Source organism: Capra hircus, chromosome 6 (genome assembly GCF_001704415.2).
Source record: "Capra hircus breed San Clemente chromosome 6, ASM170441v1, whole genome shotgun sequence".
Classification (NCBI taxonomy): Eukaryota; Metazoa; Chordata; class Mammalia; order Artiodactyla; family Bovidae; genus Capra; species Capra hircus.
This window is the reverse complement of record NC_030813.1, coordinates 4,969,408-4,990,341: the sequence shown is the minus strand read 5'-3', so window position 1 is coordinate 4,990,341 and position 20,934 is coordinate 4,969,408. Positions and strand designations below refer to the sequence as shown.

Below are 20,934 nucleotides of genomic sequence, written 5' to 3'. Positions count from 1 at the left end.
CCTTAAATTTATCAGGAATTTTCCCTATCTTAAAACCAAGAAGCAAGCTAGCAACCTGCCTTTTGGTCTTCAGTGTATTAGGAAATAACAATAATTTCCAAAATAATTATGACAACTTATCCTTCATATTTGGAGCCACAGTGTGATGTAAGTTTCTAAAACAAATCTCATATTTTGAAGTTAAATGGGCTGTAAATTTTACATTGGATAAGACAAGATCTAGTCTTTTGTCCTCTCTATTTTAGCCATTTTTGGTTTTCCCACCCTTTCAGCTCACTAGCCTTAAGTGATGTTTACCTTAAAGGACACATTTGCTCACCCATTACCCAAGGTGACCTTCCTGGCTAAATGTCTTGATGTGGCTTCATAAAGCCTCTGACTGATGCATGGACCAGCAGATCGGCAGCATGTGAGATACAGAATGCACAAGCACTGTCTACACTCAGTCACTTCATCTTACTCTCAAGTGGATGAGAACTAAAACGCTGAAATCAAAAATATCCACTTGCTGCTACAAAAAATTTCATCCATCAAAAAAAAATTTCCTGAGCATCAGACCAAGATCAGCCATGAAAGTCTTAACAATATAAATGAGATTCCCTTGTCTGAATCCCTATTCTAGAATCCCTTCAGCTCATAACAGGTTTTCTCTTAATCAAATGACAGTGAAATGAGATGGAAATTCCTGCTGTTAATGACAAAATTTACTTCTTAAATGCATAGCTGTTCTTTATAAATGGAGAGTGGTGCTGACAACTTCTCCAGAGCTGTGAGCTGCCTACAGAATGACATGAAGTCACAGGACTGTCTTTTCCGTGGGGGAGATGCAGTCTGTCACAACTGTCCCACTTCATGAATATAGAGACTTCAGGGTCTTCTTATTTTACAGTTTAGATACTATGACTTGACCAGAGAAAATTTCTTCCAAGATAATATCTTATCTGTACAATAAAATGTCAAGATTGATTGTTTTGCTTTCCTCAGAAATATTAAAAATTTAATCAGCAGTAGAAACTACATGTTAGGGGACGTTCTACTGATTAAACAACTCAAATCAAAAGCAAGACATGTAAGTATTAGTTAAGTTATATCATTTTTATTTAACTTTATATATAGCAAAGCAGATACACATCTCTGGTTACTTTAACATCTGAACACAACTCACTTTAAAAGTTCATTTTGCAATTACATTTTCTTTACAGTGTGGTATTCTAAAATCAGCTCTCAGTGTAACTGCTAGACACACTTTCGCGGTATATATGTAAATAACGTAATTCTCACTTCCTCTCAAAAAAATGCCCTTGCCAAAAGAAATAAGAGATCAGAGCAGACTGACCAGTGCTTGCACGCTGCACCCGCTCCGCCAGCATTCTGTGTGACCCTGAGTGTATCACCATGCTTCTCTGAGCCTCAATTTCCTCAACTCCCCTCAAACGAAGAGCTTAAATTAGACGTTTACTCTAATTCTTTCCCACTGTAAAAGCCTGTGAACTAATAAAATCATGCCAGGTATCTGCATGTTTTAAAGAGTCTCTTAATAATGACATTTAAAAAGGAACATAAGTGTCTGTTTCAGAGCAAATTTCAAAGATATTTTATTGACCATGACATGTTTTTATACACAAGCTTTAAAGAGTGGGAAAAATGATATAAAATGATATGCCTCATAAACGATTAATCTTAGCGTGCAAAAATAAAGCTAGACTAGAGGAAGAAAAGGTGAAAGGCAGTAATCCATTTTTTTTTTTAAGTTCAAAAGTAGATTACATAACTACTTTATAGTTCTGCTTCTGTGATGTCTACATTTTAATAGGTTCCTTTGGTCTTCATCTGCCAGGATTGTGACTTACTGTTATGTATAAGCAGGTGTCTCTGCAAAGAAAATGGAGTCCGGAAGAGAGCTTTACACTCTTCACACTGGAATGGCCTCTCCTCCGAGTGGGTCTGCAGAAGGAAGACATCCTGAGTCAGGAGGCTCTAGAATTGACCAGTCATTACAGTAACCAGAGCTTGGATTCACGATGGGAACCAGAAGAGAGAGGAAGGCAGACAATATCCTGTTTCTTCTTGGAACATTCTTCCATAAAATCAGAAACACAAATAGGCTATGTTCACGGGAGAAAAACAACTGTACTTTTAAACTTCTCATATTAATTATACACTTGATAAGCAGTAAAAGAAATTGTTGCCATTGCCTTCTCCATGTAATCTCAAAGGCTAATCTAAATACACAATGAGCTTTCTCAAGATCTACTTCGCAGAGTGAAATGATATGTCATTTCTCTAAAGCCCAAACTTCCTTTACCACTGGACAGACTTTACGCTGGCCCAGTATTTTCAACACAAAAGAAACTGGTGTGAGGGAGGCTGTTTCCATCCTTTCTCTCAACTTCACTGACTAACTTCAAATAATTTTCAGTCCTAAGAGCTGCTTTTCCCCTGAATTAAATTAGAGCATTTATTCATGTTATAATTAACAGCAGGTAAAATACATCATTTTTATTGAGTCAAATGTTACGCTAAACACTTCGCATGAATTTATTTCACTTAAATCTAACAGCAATTTGATAAGTAAAATGCTATTAGGGTCCCCATATTATAGATGAGGAAACTAAGGCTCAGAAAGTGTCAGCAGTGCGCCAAGTGTCGAGCAGCATGCATGTGGTTAGCACCACGGATTACGTGACAGACAAGAATCTGCATGCGAGCAACAAGCGACAGAGAACCTCCTGCTAGGTAGAAAGTGGAGCAGTGAAACCAGCTTGTCACCTCCCCTGTTTCCTATTACACGTCAGTATTCACCCATTTGTTACAAACTCATAAAGAAAAATACATTCTACCATGGATGATGGCAAGATAACAATGCTCATAAATGCTAATATGACCCAGAGAGATGTTATGGGGAGGGAGGTGGGAGGGGGGTTCATGTTTGGGAATGCATGTAAGAATTAAAGATTTTAAAATTGAAAAAATAATAATAATAAAATTAAAAAAAAATAAAACAAAACAATAAAAATAAACAAAAACTGAAAAAAAAAAACAAAAAACAAAACTGAACTATAGTCTCTTGTTAAAGTAAAGCATACAATTGATGGGCTGTGTCATGGTACCTGAGATATAGAAATAAAGGGAATAATTTAAAGAGAAGTCACTTTATTTACAGCCTATCTATTTATACATTTTCTTAATCTAATGGACATAATATTAAAGATTTAAATATTACCTATTAACATAATGTTAGTGAAAAAGAGACTGTTGTGCTTTTTTGACTATGAAAAATACACATAAAGCATGGGAGGAACAAATATTTAAAACTCAGCATAAACTACAGGTGTTCAAATGTACTAGTAATAACGATATTTAAATGAGAGGAATAAATAAATACGTCAACAAAATAGAACAAAGAGTTTCACAATATAAGATATAGGAACATTTAGTATAGGAAAATATGACATTTCAAATTTGTGTAAGAATACTGGATTGTTCTGGAGAAGGAAATGGCAAACCACTTCAGTATTCTTGCCTGGAAAACCTCATGTTCAGAGGAGCCTGGCAGACTACAGTCCACGGGGTCACAGAGTCAGACATGACTTAGCAACTGAACAACTGGATTGTTCAGTGAATAGCTGTAAGGCAATTGAGACATTCAGAAAAAATTAAGTTGTGCCTATTCCCCACCTGTTACAAGAGACAAATTCCATTTCAACTCAGATGTTTTCTCAAATCTGAAGGATAAGATACTAGAAGAAAACAGTGAATATTTAAATAATTTTTGCGTAAGGAAAGACTTTCTAAGGATGGCAGAAATCCAGGTATTCAGATGAGAGAAAGAATTAAATTTAAAACTGCAAAGCAAAAATATTTGGGACAAAGAAAAATCTGCAACATAAACCAAAAGTTTTAAATTGCTAATATAAAGGGTTATAACAAATTAAAAAGAAAACATAAAAACTCCCTCCAAAAGGGCAAAAGGACTCTCCTCCAAATAGCACTCTTCACACTTCTTTCATTATTTATTTTGTGCCAAGTCTATGACATGCACTTCATGTCAGTCTTGTTTTATATTCCGTGGATACAGTCGTGCAAAGAAAAGCAAATGTCCCCGCACTCACTGGGCTCTTATGCTAGCAGAGAGACAACAACTAACAAGTGATGAAATACCAGACACACGCTACAGAGAAAACCAGAGCATGGCAGGAGGACGTCAGAGGTCTCAGAGCACGGGGCAGCTGTTTTAAGCAGTGGCCATGGGGATTCTTGCTGAGAGGATGGCATGTCAGCGGTCTGATGGAGTGGGGGAGCTGGGCCAGGTCACCGAGGTGCTCCAGGCAGGAAACCAACGGAGGCGAGTGTGACGGGAGCTGAGAGGGCGACACGCAGAAATGAGGAGATGAGGTCAGACAAACGGGAGAAGTATCCAGAGGAGAGATAAATCCTGGAGGATGGTGAGTCCCCTGAAGGAATTCTGTCTTTCACTGAGAGAGACACAAAATGTCTATAATGTATTTTCAGCAGGTAAGAGGTATGATTCACCTGGCATTTAGAATGCTAATAAGGTGGCTGAGCTGAGAAGATGGTGCAAGGGAGACAAGGGAAAGCAGAGACACTAGAGAAGCGACAGCAATAAAGTGAGCAAGAGGTGCTGAAGACCTACACCAGGGGGGTAGCCACTAATCTGAAGAGAAGTAGGGGGATATATTATGAAAGCAAGCAGGCTTTCAGAGGGACTTGGATATGGAACATAGACACAGAAAGAAGAAAGCAAGCCTGCTTCCAAAATTGTGACCTGAGCAATGGTAGTATTCTGTCAAATACTACTGTCCACTTTATATGAAACTAATATAACTTATATGAACTATATATGAACTTCTATGAACTAATATATGAAAGAGTAAGAAAGGAACAAGCTTGGGTAAAAGATAAGGGGTTCGATTTTGGACACCTTCAGATGACTAGCAAGAGATGTCAACAGGCAGCTGAATATTTCACGTCTGCATTACAATGGGCATAAAACTTGGGGATATCATAGTACATACAGTATCAGTATTTCAAGCCATGAATGCAGTTAGAGAATGAAAAATTTAAAACAAAATATGACCTGTGGTCTATCAGACTGGCAAAAGTGAAGAAAACAGACATTATTTGGTGTTGACTAAAGGGTAAGACCAAGTAATCTCACATCTGGTAGATGGGAATGTACATTTTCTGAGTGCAGTGTGGCTCTATTTACAAAATGATAAATGCGTGTATACCTTTTGACAAATCAATTCCCTTTATAAATATATATATGACAATTTTTACACTTGTTTAAAAAGGAAAACTCATAAATGTCCACTGATAGACGTAAACCTAGTTCACTAAATTCTAGTGATTATTACATAAATACTTTTTCGTTGATATGGAAAAGCTTCCATAACATATTTTGAGTTGTCAAAAGCACAAATGCAAAGCATTATCTAATAGAATACTATTTATGGCACATACATACTCACGGAGAACAGGGTCTAGGAAGATGTTTTACAAAACACTTCTGAGGGTTTTCATAGTAAAGCGGACAGTGGTATTTGACAGAATTTTTGCTATCTTCTTCAGACCTTTTTTGATGTTCTAATTTTTCTACAATAAGTAGATAATGTCATTATAAAGAGAAGGAAACTTTCACTTTTAGAGCATCCCCACGGGAAAGCAGGGTTGATTTAATCTTCTAAAAATATGTTCCACACCAACCCTTTCTTTCTCTTTCCCTAAATCAAGGACAAAACAACCTGTGGATATAATTTAGTTGCTTGATGATGAAAGAACTGGGGACAGCATGATGCCTTGGATCTATGTGAACGAGAGCCTCGATGGCTAGATACTGGCCTCAACTCAACAGCATGTTTCAAGTAGTAAGCTGTCAGTGCAGAGCCTGATGAATAAACTCTCTGTTAAAAAATCCCAGCACCCAACACCACAAAGCTGTGATGGCATAACTTACGAAAGTCTCAGCACTCAGTCTCACTTAACTGAGGCCGTAGTGAAATGCCTGTAAGTTGTTGATAGAAGAAGTCTCCAAGAAACATTTACAATTACCAAAGAAAATTATACTTTTTAAAAGGTGTCTTACTCTTCAATTTTTCATCTAACAGGGTGCCAAACTTTCCACCAACTTATTAATCACATTATCCCTGAGTTACAGAACATCCTCCTTTTAAATGCCAGGTCACTGAGAAACCGTTATCTGATGATGTAACAAATGAACTACTCCATGGAGTAGTAAGATGAAATTTATCTTTTATGCCCCGTGTCTGATTACTGCTGCAGATGTGGAAAGTACATAAGAAAATGTGTTGCACTATTTATAACACCTGATAAAATGTCTCAAAATGCTTCAGAAACTTTATAACATAATTTTATAAAACAGTTAACAAATTATCACATTTCTAGCCACTCAAACCAAACATTAATTTCAGGAGAGCAGATTAACATTTTTATCAGGCCCATTCAATTTTTAAAATGGTAACTTTCACTGTAAGTGATATATACTGCTCCAGAATTAACAATATGACTGGAAATGACATTTCTTTCAGTCATATGCAAAGGAAGAAAACTATGACAAATTCAGAGAAAACAACCAGAGATAAAACAAAACTGGAAAAATATTCCAGGGGTATATGTGTAAAAACTATTCTTTAAAAAATCTCATTACTGAAGTCTGCATATCGTAAATATATTGCTGTTCCACTGGGTCACATAACAAACCTAAGGCTACATAAAACATATGTCATCCGGCTATTTATAATGTCTGTGGATTAAATTTTTACTCTAAGACTTAACAACTGACTTCCTTAAAAGAGTTCCTCCTCACAAAAATGAGTAGAACCTGAAGAAATATTGAAGAAATCAGTCTCTTAGTATAGGAAAAGGTAACTCATTTCACACAGAGAAGTTTAGATATAAAATTCAGGTGATGTTCCTATAAGACAGCCTCGAAGAGCCAAGCCCAGCCTTTTCATTGCTGGAAAGCCACAACTTATTAGTACAAAGCCATAAGCCCAAGGCACCAGCTGCGGAGGTGCCCACAGTCCATGGTACATCCCTCCCTCCGGACCTGCAGGGGACTGGCGCCAGGACCCGAGAGGACACCAAAGTCTGCGGATACACAGGTCCCTTAGACAAAACGGCACAGGATTTGCATACAAACTATGCAGGTCCTCTCACACATTTAAAATCATCTCTGGATTGCCTGTGGGCTTCTCTGGTGGCTCAGCTGGTAAAGAAGCCACCTGTAATGCAGGAGACCTGGGTTTGGTCCCTGGGTCAGGAAGATCCACTGAAGCAGGAAACGGCAACCCGCTCCAGTATTCTTGCCTGGAGAATCCCATGGACAGAGAGGCCTGGCAAGCTACAGTCCACGGGGTCTCAAAAGTTGGACACAGCTCAGAGACTAACCCACCACCACTAGATTATTTGCAATACCTAATACCAACACAGTGTAAATAGTTGCCAGTGCACAGCAAATTCAAGTTCTATTGTTTGGAAACTGTGGAACTTTTTCCCAAAGACTTTCCATGGCAGTTTGATTCAATCCATCAGTGTGGAGCCTGCAGACACAAAGGGCCAACTACCTACCCTGATTAAGGCAAAGGGAGTTTGTGAAAAGAGGAAGTGATCCCAGGCTTGCAGATGAAGTCTTTCTTGGAGAGTAGCAATTTAAGGTTCCCACTCAAGGTACTTCCCCCCTACATATTTCTTAATCAAGGATGCCTCTAGCAAACATGGCGTTGAACATGTGACTTTTCAGGCTTGCTGGTTTGACCCACAATTTAAAAGTTCTGCCTCTGTATAGCCACTACTTATTACAACTATGCTAGCGCCATACAGAACAAGTTATTCTCTCTTCCAAATGAAGCTCTTTGAGTATCTGGAGACAGCAACCACGTCCTTCAGAAACTGTCCAGCTAACAGACATCTTCAGCTTTATTCAGGAAGACACAGCTTTTAGACGCATCACAGTAACTGTGAAACAGAACTTTCTGCAGGTGTCCTCGTGTGTGTAAGTCATATGTAAGAAATCACAGCAGCTACACTGCCTTCTCTGGTGGACAACTTGTTTGCTAGGAAACATGCCTAGATAAATTGGTAATCACACATTGAACTTTATGTGACATCCAAAGAGAAATGAGTAGATTCCTAAAGCAGAAACAGACACATACACAACAATGGATCAACTCCAGTCCCATCTAAAAATTACCCTCTCTAAAATTTAATACCCGTCCTTCTACAGGAAATAGCTTTCTTATAGTACAAATTCCTAGAAAGTAACAGATAAAGAGAACATAGGATGACAACAGGATCCAAATATTTGGGATAGAAAGTAAAATGCTTCTGTGCGTGTATGTGCACGCATGCGTACATACACACACATATATTTAAACCACTACCCAATTCTGTCAACATCACTAGAGGACACAGTCTCAATTGAAACCTTCATAAAAACTAAGCAAAGCTATTTTTAACATAACACAGATGCAAACTAAGTCAAAAGATCAGAGCTTGATTCTAAACTGATTATAGTTTCTAACTTTAAATATAAAACATTCAATATGGGATATTAGGTTCAAAGCCTATTTTTTTACTGAGAATACTATACTTCAGCATATCTTAATTACAACATATAGTTCTCATTTGTACATTTCTCGTTTTCATTGGTTCAGGCATTTTCTAGTATAATACACATTGCTATAGTAGAAAGAAGAGTATCTCTTTTTAAAAAATGTGATAATTTTCCATTTAACTTAGCTTCTAAATTTATACTACTACTACTACTAAGTTGCTTCAGTTGTGTCTGACTCTGTGCGACCCCATAGATGGCAGCCCACCAGGCTCCTGGCATTCTCCAGGCAAGAATACTGGAGTGGGTTGCCATTTCCTTCTCCAATGCATGAAAGTGAAAAGTCAAAGTGAAGTCGCTCAGTCGTCTCCGACTCTTAGCGACCCCATGGACTGTAGCCCACCAGGCTCCTCCGTCCATGGGATTTTCCAGGCAAGAGTACTGGAGTGGGTAATCACTAATATTTTTGCATTACTTAAAATTCATTACCTTGTGTATTGAGGGTTCACATAACTATACTGCCTACCCTCATGCTAAATCTCCCTCCCCCGTTTGCTATGCTCTGAGTCACAGATTTTATTTCCAAAGTTTGTTTTTTTTCCCCTCAGTGTAACCAACCATCACTAAGTCTAGGCTATGGCGGCTGCGGCTGCGGCTGCTGCTAAGTCGCTTCAGTCGTGTCCGACTCTGTGCAACCCCATAGATGGCAGCCCACCAGGCTTCTCTGTTCCTGGGATTCTCCAGGCAAGAATACTGGAGTGAGTTGCCATTTCCTTCTCCAATGCATGAAAGTGAAAAGTGAAAGTGAAGTTGCTCAGTCGTGCCCGACTCTTAGCAACCCCATGGACTGCAGCCCACCAGGCTCCTCCATCCATGGGATTTTCCAGGCAAGAGTACTGGAGTGGGGTGCCATTGCTATGGCTAACCTGAGTTGTTTTTTTCAATCCTCTTTTACTTAGTCTTCTAATAGATCCTTTGGGCTGGAAAACAAGTCAACCCAAGCCTGGCAGAATTTCAGGCAGAACAGAAATGGAAGGGATAAAGGATCTCAAGGTTGTATGAAATTAAATGTTTTAACACATGAAAAAGTAAGAAATATACTGGCAATGGAGAATCTAACAATAACAGAGGATAATGAACTCTTTTCCCTTACTGCTTTTTCTACCCTGAACATTTCTGAACCAAATAATTCGCAAGAGCAAGAGTATATATGAAGAATTTCTGTCACGAGGAGCTGTTTTTTAATATACAATGTTGATTTCCAGGAAGATAAAAAGGGAGTGGTGATAAGATGCCTGCTTACTGACATTAACTTTCCCAAACACCATGTAAGAGAATTTCAAAAAAGGGAAACTACAAATCAGCCTTTGCTCAAAAGACATTAAAAAACATTATAAGCTACAACTATTATAATACTCTGATATTGTAAGGGAATATAGATTAAATGGGACAGAATGGAGTGCAAAAATAATTTATATGAGAGGCATTCATCATGATAGCTCAGTTATGAAGCAATATTTCAAACACCATATCTAAAAATAAAGTATTGATGGATTAAAATACCAATTAAAAAAAGAAACAAAACTTTTAAATGCATTAGTGAATACTTGCATCATCTTGGAAAAGAAAAGTTTTCTAAATAAGACATAAAATTCAGGAGCTATACTCAGAAGTCATAAAACTCACAATCCATGTTATACTTGAATATATAAAAATGTAAAACTTCTTTATTCAAAAAATGCAAGTTGATAGATGGGGGGAAATATTACAAACAAAAACAGCAAAGTACTAATATTCATCCTTATAGGGCTGCTAGAAATCAATGAAAAGCAACCAAATAGCCCAGCAGAAAAAGGACAAAGAGTACCTACCAGCATTTCTCAGAAGAAATGGAAAACAAACATAAAAAGAATAGAATTACACCTGGTATTGCTAAAATGCGATGAAATATCACTTGTCAATTTTCAGACCGAAAAAAAGGCTGATAAAATAGACGATTGTGATGGCACAGATAAAGGGCACTTTCATCACTGCTAAGTGAAATCGAGCTTTTTCAGAAGACAGCTAGGCAGGAGTGATCAAAATTTAAAGTAAACTTGGTATCTGACCTATACACTCCATACTTAAGATCTACCTGCATAAATACTCTTGGCAAACTTACCAAGTTTTATGTTATAGGATGTTCACTGAAGTATAAAATAGTGATGATCATAAAAAAATGAATAGCTTTATATGAATCTACCCAAAACACTCGCCAAGTCTAATGTTAAGGCAAAGAATAAGGTCTTGAATGATACCTGTATCATAAAACCATTTACATTTAAATATATTTTTCTCCCAGATGGGCAGCAGTGTTTTCTCCAGTTCAGTTCAGTCACTTAGTTGTGTCTGACTCTTTGCAACCCCATGGACTGCAGCACGCCAGGCTTCCCTGTCCATCACTAACTCCCCGAGCTTACTCAAATTCATGTCCGTTGACTCAGTGATGCCATCCAACCATCTCATCTTCTGTTGATTCTTCTTCTCCCAGCTTCAATCTTTCCCATCATCAGAGTCTTTTCAAATGAGTCAGCTCTTCACATCAGGTGGCCAAAGTACTGGAGTTTCAGGTTCAGCATCAGACCTTCCAATGAATATTCAGGACTAATTTCCTTTAGGATGGACTGGTTGGATCTCCTTGCAGTCCAAGGGACTCTTCAAGAGTCTTTTCCAACACCGCAGTTCAAAATCATCAATTCTTCAGTGCTCAGCTTTCTTTAGAGTCCAACTCTTACATCCATACATGACTACTGGAAAAAATATAGCTTTGATTAGACGGACCTTTGTTGGCAAAGTAATGTCTCTGCTTTTTAATATGCTGCCTGGGTTGGTCATAGCTTTTCTTCCAAAGAGCAAGCGTCTTTTAATTTCATGGCTGCAGTCACCATCTGCAGTGATTTTCAGTTTAGTTCAGTCGCTGAGTCGCATCCAACTCTTTGCGACCCCATGAACCGCAGCACACAGGCCTCCCTGTCCATCACCAATTCCTGGAGTCCACCCAAACCCATGTCCATAGAGTTGGTGATGCCATCCATCCATCTCATCCTCTGTTGTCCCCTTCTCCTCCTACCCTCAATTTTTCCCAGCATCAGGGTCTTTTCCAATGAGTCAGCTCTTCGCATGAGGTGGCCAAAGTACTGGAGTTTCAGCTTTAGCATCAGTCCCTCCAATGAACACCCAGGACTGATCTCCTTTTAGGATGGACTGGTTGGATCTTCTTGCAGTCCAAGGGACTCTCAAGAGTCTTCTCCAGCACCACTGTTTAAAAGCATCAATTCTTTGGCACTCAGCTTTCTTCACAGTTCAACTTACATCCATACATGACCACTGGAAAAACCATAGCCTTGACTAGGCAGACCTTTGTTGGCAAAGTAATGTCTCTGCTTTTTAATATGCTGTCTAGGTTGGTCATAACTTTTCTTCCAAGGAGTAAGTGTCTTTTAATTTCATGGCTGCAATCACCACCTGCAGTAATTTTGGAGCCCAAAAAAGTAAAGTCAGCCACTGTTTCTACTGTTTCCCCATCTATTTCCCATGAAGAGATGGGACTGGATGCCCTGATCTTAGTTTTCTGAATGTTGAGCTTTAAGCCAACTTTTTGACTTTCCTCTTTTACTTTTATCAAGAGGCTTTTTAGCTCCTCTTCACTTTCTGCCATAAGGGTGGTGTCATCCGCATATCTGAGGTGATTGATATTTCTCACAGAAATCTTGATTCCAGATTGTGCTTCCTCCAGCCCAACATTTCTCATGATGTACTCTGCATATAAGTTAAATAAGCACGGTAACAATATAAAGCCTTGACGTACTCCTTTTCCTATCTGGAACCAGTCTGTTTTTCCATGTCCAGTTCTAGCTATTGCTTCCTGACCTGCATACAGATTTCGCAAGAGGCAGCTAAGGTGGTGTAGTATTCCCATCTCTTTAAGAATTTTCCAGTTTTTTGTTTTTTTTTTTCTAAGCTCCACCCAAAAGAACCACCTCTTACACAGAAACACCAGTGTGCAGAGTGGAAGTTCCTGGCCATTCACTATGGTGAAGGAGGTGCTCTGTAGTTTTTACTGCATTTGAAAACTTCCCATCCAACCTCACACTCCAGGCTGTCTCCTCCTATTATCTTTCTCATTTCAATGGTCACCTTTCCCAGTTTCTTCTCTACCTTCCCAACTCAGTCACCTAACCACCTCTAACTTACACCTTCCCATTTCTAATATGCCCTACTCGAATCCATGACAGTGACTTAAAGCATGTCAAAGGCCTTATGCTGAGGATAAACACTGAATTTTACTCAAGACTAGAAAATATCCTCCAGGTACAAGGATCACCGGCCTTTAAATATAGAAGCAGATGCATAATAATGAACAAATAGTTTGTACAAGGGTACGGTCTTTACCATACTTGGGGAAAGCCAGGGCCATCAGGTGAGCCTGCCCAGGCCCTTCCAGGCCCTCCCTGACATGCGGTGGGCAGGATTCTCACCTAAACTGCGCACCTGACCACCCATGCATTCATGCATGCCCTCTAGGGGTTATTTTCCTACAATGTCTGCTACAAATGAAAATAAGCAAAACAAAATTAATTTTCAAAATAGAACATTTCCCTTTGTGGTTTTAAGAAGGCTACTGGTGTGCACTCAATCAAGCAGGTCAAGTGAGGTGAACTCAAAACCCTGGGCTGGGCTAGGCTGGTAAAGAGCAAGAGAGCAAAGGTGATATTCCACATAGGGTGAGCTCTGGAGGTGAGGAGGCGGCCTGAACCTTTCAGGCACAGGCAAGAATCAGAGGCTAGAGGTTTGGGAGGCAAGGCCTTGTGCCTACAGGAGCCAGGGGGGAAGAAAGCTCTGAAGAGCAACAAGTAATGCTTTTTGTTCTGGCAAGCACCAAGGTACAGTCTTCAGCTCATGGTTCTTCAGTTAATATTTGGGGGTTGGGGGAGTGGAGGAAGTAGAAGCAAGTTGGGAGGGAGGTTCCTCTATTAAAGCTCTTCAGAGGATAAAGGTTCATCACTGATTTGGCAGTAAGTGAGCTACACTTCAAATATCTAACTCAGAGCCATAAAAGGGTTCAGAAAATTTAAAGAGTGCAGTTATCTTCAAACGAAAGGTCTGAGAAGTTCTTAGATATCTTGGGCTGATAAAGCCAGTGCAGAAATTACAACAGTAATTTTGCAGTGTATCACTGATCACTAGTGTGCTCATACAGTCAAGAAAGAGAGTGCTCAGAAAGGCAAAAATGATGCAACACATATTACAAATATAGATTTAGAGAAATCACAGCTACTATAACTAAAAACATTAACTCTTATTTGGGATAATCTTTTCACAAACCTTTATTCATTCAGAAAGTGTCTGCCACATTCAAAGCACAATAAGGTCAGTAGGTGCTGTGTGTCGAGCATCTGTCTTCAAAGTTTACTGTCTAGTTATAGGAAATACGGTGTTTACATTGGGAACTATACAATGCTATCTCAATATCCATCTAAGAAAAACAATTTAAATATGGTAAGCAATTTGCCATTAGCTAAACAAGCTTCAGAGAAACATCTGTATCTGTTGTTTCTCTCTTTCAAATTCAGTTCCTACATGCCCCTTAGTTTAAGCGTCTCATCACTGTGAACATGCTTTCTAGATCACAAAAACATGTAATTCTAGATATATACTATATTAAGTGAGCCACCAGCTACTCCACCTACAGCTCACTTGAAGAAGAGAAATTTGATGCAAAGTCGAAGGAAAAAGTGGTTGTGATGGAAAAACTGAACAACTATCTTTCAATCTACAATTTGGCACCTTCCTTAACTGTCAAAGATTTTTTTATTATGTAAAATTTATGCTACATATTATGGTTTTAGAATCGACTCCATGATTTCTTTATGGAGAGACTTGTCCTTTTTTTTAAGGTTTAATAAAATATCACCTGAGCAAAGTCAGAGTTGCAGAGTTTTTCAAACTGTTTATGACCAAAAATATAATTTTTATATCAAAAAGATACACATATATACAGCTACTCACACACTCGTGTATTATTTCATTAAAATGAAAGTGAAAGTGAACTCACTCAGTCGTGTCCGACTCTTTGCAACCCCATGGACTGTAGCATATCAGGTTCCTCCATCCATGGGATTTTCCAGGCAAGAGTGCTGGAGTGGATTGCCATTTCCTTCTCCAGGGGATCTTCCTGACCCAGGAATTGAACCCAGGTCTCCCGCTTTGCAGGCAGACGCTTTACTGTCTGAGCCACCAAATGACTCTTATTCTCATATTTTCTATTCTATTTTTATAATGGCTATGGATGACCCAGTAAATTATTTCAAGGCCCACAAAGCAGTCATGGCCCAGAACTGGGAAATCACTGGATGAGGTATTAATATAAGATGCCCAATGAGATTATTTTCAGAGAGGTTTGTGACCAGAATCCTTCGTGCGCCTCTAGTGTTCATCCCTGGAAGGTTATGGAAAATGTCAGGAACAAAGGTCTTTTATCTGAATAGATGCAGCTCTGCCCCCCAAAGAGCTTGTTTATGAACTTAATCAGGACAAAACCTCTCTGTACTCATTTCCATCATCAAGCAAGTAGTACCAGCTCCAGGATCAAGATGGTCCAGGCCACCTAGACACGCCATCCCCACAGGAGGAGGAGAGCACTGTACACTCCTCTCAATTTGGCTTTGCATTAACTTTGATAGGGACAAATAGAGGTTGAAGAATAACTAGTTTCTGTTTCCTGCAGTTCTGAGGTGTCTGTCCAATTGTGATTTTTAAAGTTACAGAATATAGTTGGGTCCAGATAAACAATCTTAATTTTAGGTAGACCCTAAAAAAATCATTTAACCTTGTAATAAGGTTAAGTGACTGTCACAGAGGATTACGGAAAAGAAAAACTAATTCTGACCTACTGAGCTTATATAACTGGCAAGATGACGTATCCATCTCTTTGCGACTCCATGGAGTTGTAGCCCGCCAGGCTCCTCTGTCCTTGGGATTCTCCAGGCAAGAATACTGGAGAGGATTGTGGTTCCCTTCTCCAGGGGATCTTCCCGATCCAGGGATCAAACCCAGGTCTCCTGCTCTATAGGCAGATTCTCTGCCATCTGAGCCACCAGGGAAGTCCAAGATGATGGAACACGTAACTAAGGTTTAGAAACAGAAATCACGCCTTCAGAACTTCCCTGATGGTCTAGTGGTTAAGAGTCTGCCTTCCAACGCAGGGACATGGGTTCAATCCCTGGTTGCAAAACTAATGACACAGGGCAATTAAGCCCCTGCCACAACTGGAGAGAAACCAGGGCACTAGAACAGAAGGTTCCACCTGCCACATCGAAGACAAGGTGCAGCCAAAAACAAACAAATGCGTATCTCTTAAAAGTTGACTGCTAATTTGATAAGAAATAAAACCTATCTTAAAACAGAATGAGCAGTCTCTCAATGCCCAACATTCCCCATCACTCATCACCCCTTATAAAAAAATCACTCCTTCGAAACTGCATGCCATATTGTCATAATCATAACGAAATATTACCTTTTCATGCAAATCTATATGTAAGAGAATCGACCAAATAAATCAAATAGCTATAATAAAAATGCACAAGTTACATAATCAAAACCCCAAAGAATAATTCATTTAAAATAACCAACTTTGGTCATGTTACATGATGAAGCTCGTTCTTTTAATGACCTTTTTTTCTGCTTTCCTTGCTTATTTTTACTTTCTATTTTTGTAACTGTCCATTAATGAATAATGACAGAAGAAAAAGTTGATTTGCTTCTTTCATCATAACTTTTGATAAATATTTTAGACATTTTCATGTAACCATACCAAATACATGCTAGGATCATAACACAGTGAGAAGCACACTGTCCACAGCAGGACTGACTGTGCTTTCCACTTTGGAAATTATAGGCATCGTGGCTTCTATCCTTCCCACGACATCATTACTATTTCCATATGATTTATGGCTAAAAGTATGAGAGATGGTACAAAGATCCTGTGCCAAATTCCCATATGGCATATAATACAAGCCAAACTGTGAAAAACTTGTAAATGTGGGGAGATCAGATTCATCAAAGAAAGGAACAAGAGGGTTCCAGAGACTGAGCAGGAAACTAGCCAGATAGTTTTTAATAGGCATGTAATTCCAAACCAGCAGTAATGAATGTGGTCCTGCCTCTGAACATACAATGCTTGAGTTAAACATAAGGGCAGTCAGCAAGAAATCAGGCAGAGATGATTTGGTACACCATCAATCAACCCTATTTATTCTTTCATTAATCTGCCTTTTTTTCTCTTTAGACTGAAGCTGAAATTGATATCATAACTTCTTAAGTGATTTCAAAACAGATAAAATTATATGTTTGGAAAGTCCCAATAAATACTAAAATAACTATAATTACAATGGAATATTGCAAATAAAAAGGTAAGAAGCTCTTTGAAAATATATATGTATGTTGCTTAATACCATCATGAAATATGCCAACCAAAATTAATAACCAAGTGTTTATCACATCACAAATTTAAAACACACATTTCTAAGATGTTGACTATCTTTGCACAGATTTCCTGAGTTCAATTCAAACATTATTTACTATCTACAGAAAACAGATTAGATAAAACATTCTGAAACAAGAACTTGAGTAACGGTAAAGTGTAGGAAATGCAAACAAAAATCAATAGAGGAAATACGAGATTATAACTTGAGAGTTTTACTACAAAGGAGGGAAGCCAGGGAGATCATGCTGAGAAACTGGGGAGGTCATGCTGAGTTGATATGGCTCGAGCAGAAAATAAGAGAAGAAAGGAAGCTGGGGTCATGGTGCAGAGAACCCCGAGTGACAGGGAAAAGACAGACTGTACGTAAGTGCTGGGAATCTACTTATAATATTCAGAGTACACGAGTGGCAGAGCTGTGATTTGGGATGACTTATCTAGTTGTCTGAATAAGTAAGAAGTGATTAAGTATCAAGAACGTGAGGAAAATGAGACATGACCAGGATGTGAAAATGGTAAAGCAATGATTATGAAGATGGTAAGACAATGGAGAGGGCAGAATCTTTAAGAATTAGCTACTAATTCTAAAAAAGGGTTACAATTAAATAAAGAGATAGGGATAAATACATGCTTTTGTCATTAACAGAAATTAACAGACACTTCCAAAAGTGAAGTTATCTGTGTGTGTGTGAGTCACTCAGTCGTGCCCGATTCTTTGCAACCCAATGGAATACAGCCCGCTTAGGCTCCACTTTCCAGGAATTTTCCAGACAAGAATACTGGAGTGGGCTGCCATTTCCTTCTCCAGGGGATCTTCCCGACCCAGGGATTGAACCCAGGCCTCTTGCACTGAAGGCAGATTCTTAACCACTGAGCCACCAGGGAAATCATTATCTGGAGCATGCTTGTTTGGGAACGCATGTAAGAATTAAAGATTTTAAAATTTAAAAAATAAAAAAATAAATAAAATTTAAAAAAATAATAATAATAAATTCATTAGGTCAAAAAGATGCCCAGTTATATGTCAAACAAGTAGTGACAAGTGCGAGCCTAAAGCTTGAGATTAACAAAATAAATCATTTGAAATTCGTAAGTACAGAGTTTGCAGCATAATTCATAGATGTACTTGACATAGAAGAAACAGAATACGCCTACAGCCAAAGCATCCAGCACAATCCCTTGGTAACTCAGAGACCAAAGAAGCGTTCAGAGGAACTGGCAGAAGACCTAGCAAAGTTGCTAAAATGGCACCACAGACAAAGAGGATTTCCAAATGGTAATATGAACAACAGTGTCAAACTTTAAAGAAGGAAGGGAAGATTTTGCAATTATTACAGTGCTGGAAAACACTGGATAACTCTTTGCTTGTTAGGAGAATCGTCTCAGAAGAGAATTTAGACTGATACAAAGCCACAGTGTTGATGGCCCGAGTGTTTAGAAAGCAGAAGCAAGATATTCTCCAATTATTTCATGTGTACAACCTCAGATATGTCTCAGACATTCAAAACTTCTTTAAAAGATAAACAACTGATAACTGTATCGGCCAACCAGCAAATACATTTATAACAATATTAACAAGCTTTTACCTTCTTGTGATTCTTGTAAACATTTCTGTGAGCAAACCCCTTTCCACAGAGCTTGCACTTGTAAGGTTTATCTTCACTGTGTATCACTTTGTGGGCACCCACTTGGTCAAGCCTCTTGAAAGATTTATTACAAATCTCACAATTATAGGGTCGTTTTTCTGTAAAAAAAAAAAAAAAGAGTGGAGACAATCTCATATCTATACAGGTAAAGGATACAAAGGGAAACAGCCTTCCTTGCATTATTAATTCTTATGGACAAGTCAACAAAAATATCATTCAAACAATTGGAAAAAAGTCTATTACCCAATCCGTTAGATACGTGAGCCAACTCAAAACTCACAGAACATGAGCTTGCTCTTTTACTGACATATTCTGCCAACTAAATGTATAAAGTAGCTTAGGTATAAAGATGAAGTTTTAATTCAAGGAAGAAATTCTACTTCTGGATGAAAACCCTGCTGACTGGTATGAGCTGAAGTCAGGGTCACAACTCCGAACGTGAAGGGCGAGTGGTCTGACAGAGATGGAGGTAAAGGACAGACCTGCCTCCTGTACGGCCAAGGGTCCCATGAGGCCAAGCTTCCAATCTCAGCAGGAATGACACACTTAGGTTGCTGTGTAAAATCCATATGTATACAATATCCCTGTAATGTTGACAACTAGATTTTTCAAGCAAAGCGTATCTAAAGCCACCCGTTTTCGATCTTCTATTTTCATTTGCCAAAAATATCTGTATCTGTCTCCAGATAAAGTGGCTATTCAAATACATCCTGAATTCAGTGGCCTCAAAGTACAGACATTCTAAACTTCAGAGACTTCATTAAGCAAAAGTTACTTTCAGAGCTGGATGTTTTTAAGTCTGTATAACAGACCTTTCATTCAAACATGCTTAAAATGAAATAACAGCTTTGAAAACTTAAGATTCTCAAAATGTATTTGTAAATTTCTCATTAACATTTATTAGTACCTTAGTTACAATGTGAACATATCTAGAAATGTTGGGACTCTTATTATTGAATCCCTGCTAAATGTCAGACACTCTGCTAGCAGGGTATGTAGATGACCTCATTTAACCCTCACAGCAATTCTGAAAGGTAGGATATCTTTATACAGATGAAGAACACGAAAACTAAAGGCTCAAGGAGGATTTGTTGCTATTGTTCAGTCGCTCAGTGGTGTCCGACTCTTTGTGACTCCATGGACTGCAGCAGGCCAGGCTTCCCTATCCTTCACGATCTCCCAGAGCTTGGTCAAACACATGTTCATTGAGTTGGTGATGCTATCCAACCATCTCATCCACTGTCATCCCCTTCTCCTCCCGCCTTCAATCTTTCCCAGAATCAAGGTCTTTTCCAGTGAGTCAGCTCTTTGCATTAGGTGGGCAAAGAATTGGAGCTTCAGCTTCAGTCATAGGAGTACATAACAAATTAAATGATAAATCTGAAGATTTTTTATTTCATTTGGTCCAACCACATTTGCTTCAGAAATAAACTAAGGTCTAGAGAAGTTAAGTAACTTGTTCAGAATCATGTGGTCAGTCAGTGGCCAAGCCAGAACTAATAGCCAGGTCTCCTGATTACCCTCCTCTCAGAGCTCCTAAAAATGACAAGGTGAAGCTTTTGTACTGATTTCAGTATAAACGGAAAAATATGTATTTTACCTGAGTGGGTGATCATATGACGCTTTAGCTGATTAGCTGAAATGAATTTCTTCATACATTCTTGACAATCAAATATCTCATGAATCTGCCAAAGGGTAAATTAACAGTTAACCGGCCAAGCCACAAAACTGTATAGGACTCAAGTATAAACATGTGGACAGTTGCCATTACAATACCTAAACTATGCATTATAATTCAGCCCTGATTTGTTCACATTATCCTATATAAGAAATGAAAATGCAATAGATGGGGAAACAGTGGAAACAGTGTCACACTTTATTTTGGGGGGCTCCAAAATCACTGCAGATGGTGACTGCAGCCATGAAGTTAAAAGACGCTTACTCCTTGGAAGGAAAGTTATGACCAACCTAGATAGCATATTCAAAAGCAGAGACATTACTTTGCCAACAAAGGTCCGTCTAGTCAAGGCTATGGTTTTTCCAGTGGTCATGTATGGATGTGAGAGTTGGACTGTGAAGAAAGCTGAGCACCAAAGAATTGATGCTTTTGAACTGTGGTGTTGGAGAAGACTCTTGAGAGTCCCTTGGACCACAAGGAGATCCAACAAGTCCAT

The 20,934-nt window shown here is 38.7% G+C and overlaps 1 protein-coding gene across 5 annotated transcripts in view; it reads right to left on the bottom strand.

The window, feature by feature from the left end:
• Window positions 1–20,934, bottom strand: part of PRDM5 (PR/SET domain 5) — a 258,616-nt gene that overhangs the window by 112,618 nt on the left and 125,064 nt on the right. For all 5 annotated transcript variants that reach the window (XM_018049168.1, XM_018049170.1, XM_018049169.1 and 2 more), the window contains 3 exons: window positions 20,361–20,445; window positions 18,701–18,858; window positions 1,851–1,944 (listed from right to left, as the gene is read on the bottom strand). In XM_018049168.1, the coding sequence (XP_017904657.1) occupies window positions 1,851–1,944; window positions 18,701–18,858; window positions 20,361–20,445 (337 nt within the window). The remainder of the gene's footprint in view (window positions 1–1,850; window positions 1,945–18,700; window positions 18,859–20,360; window positions 20,446–20,934) is intronic.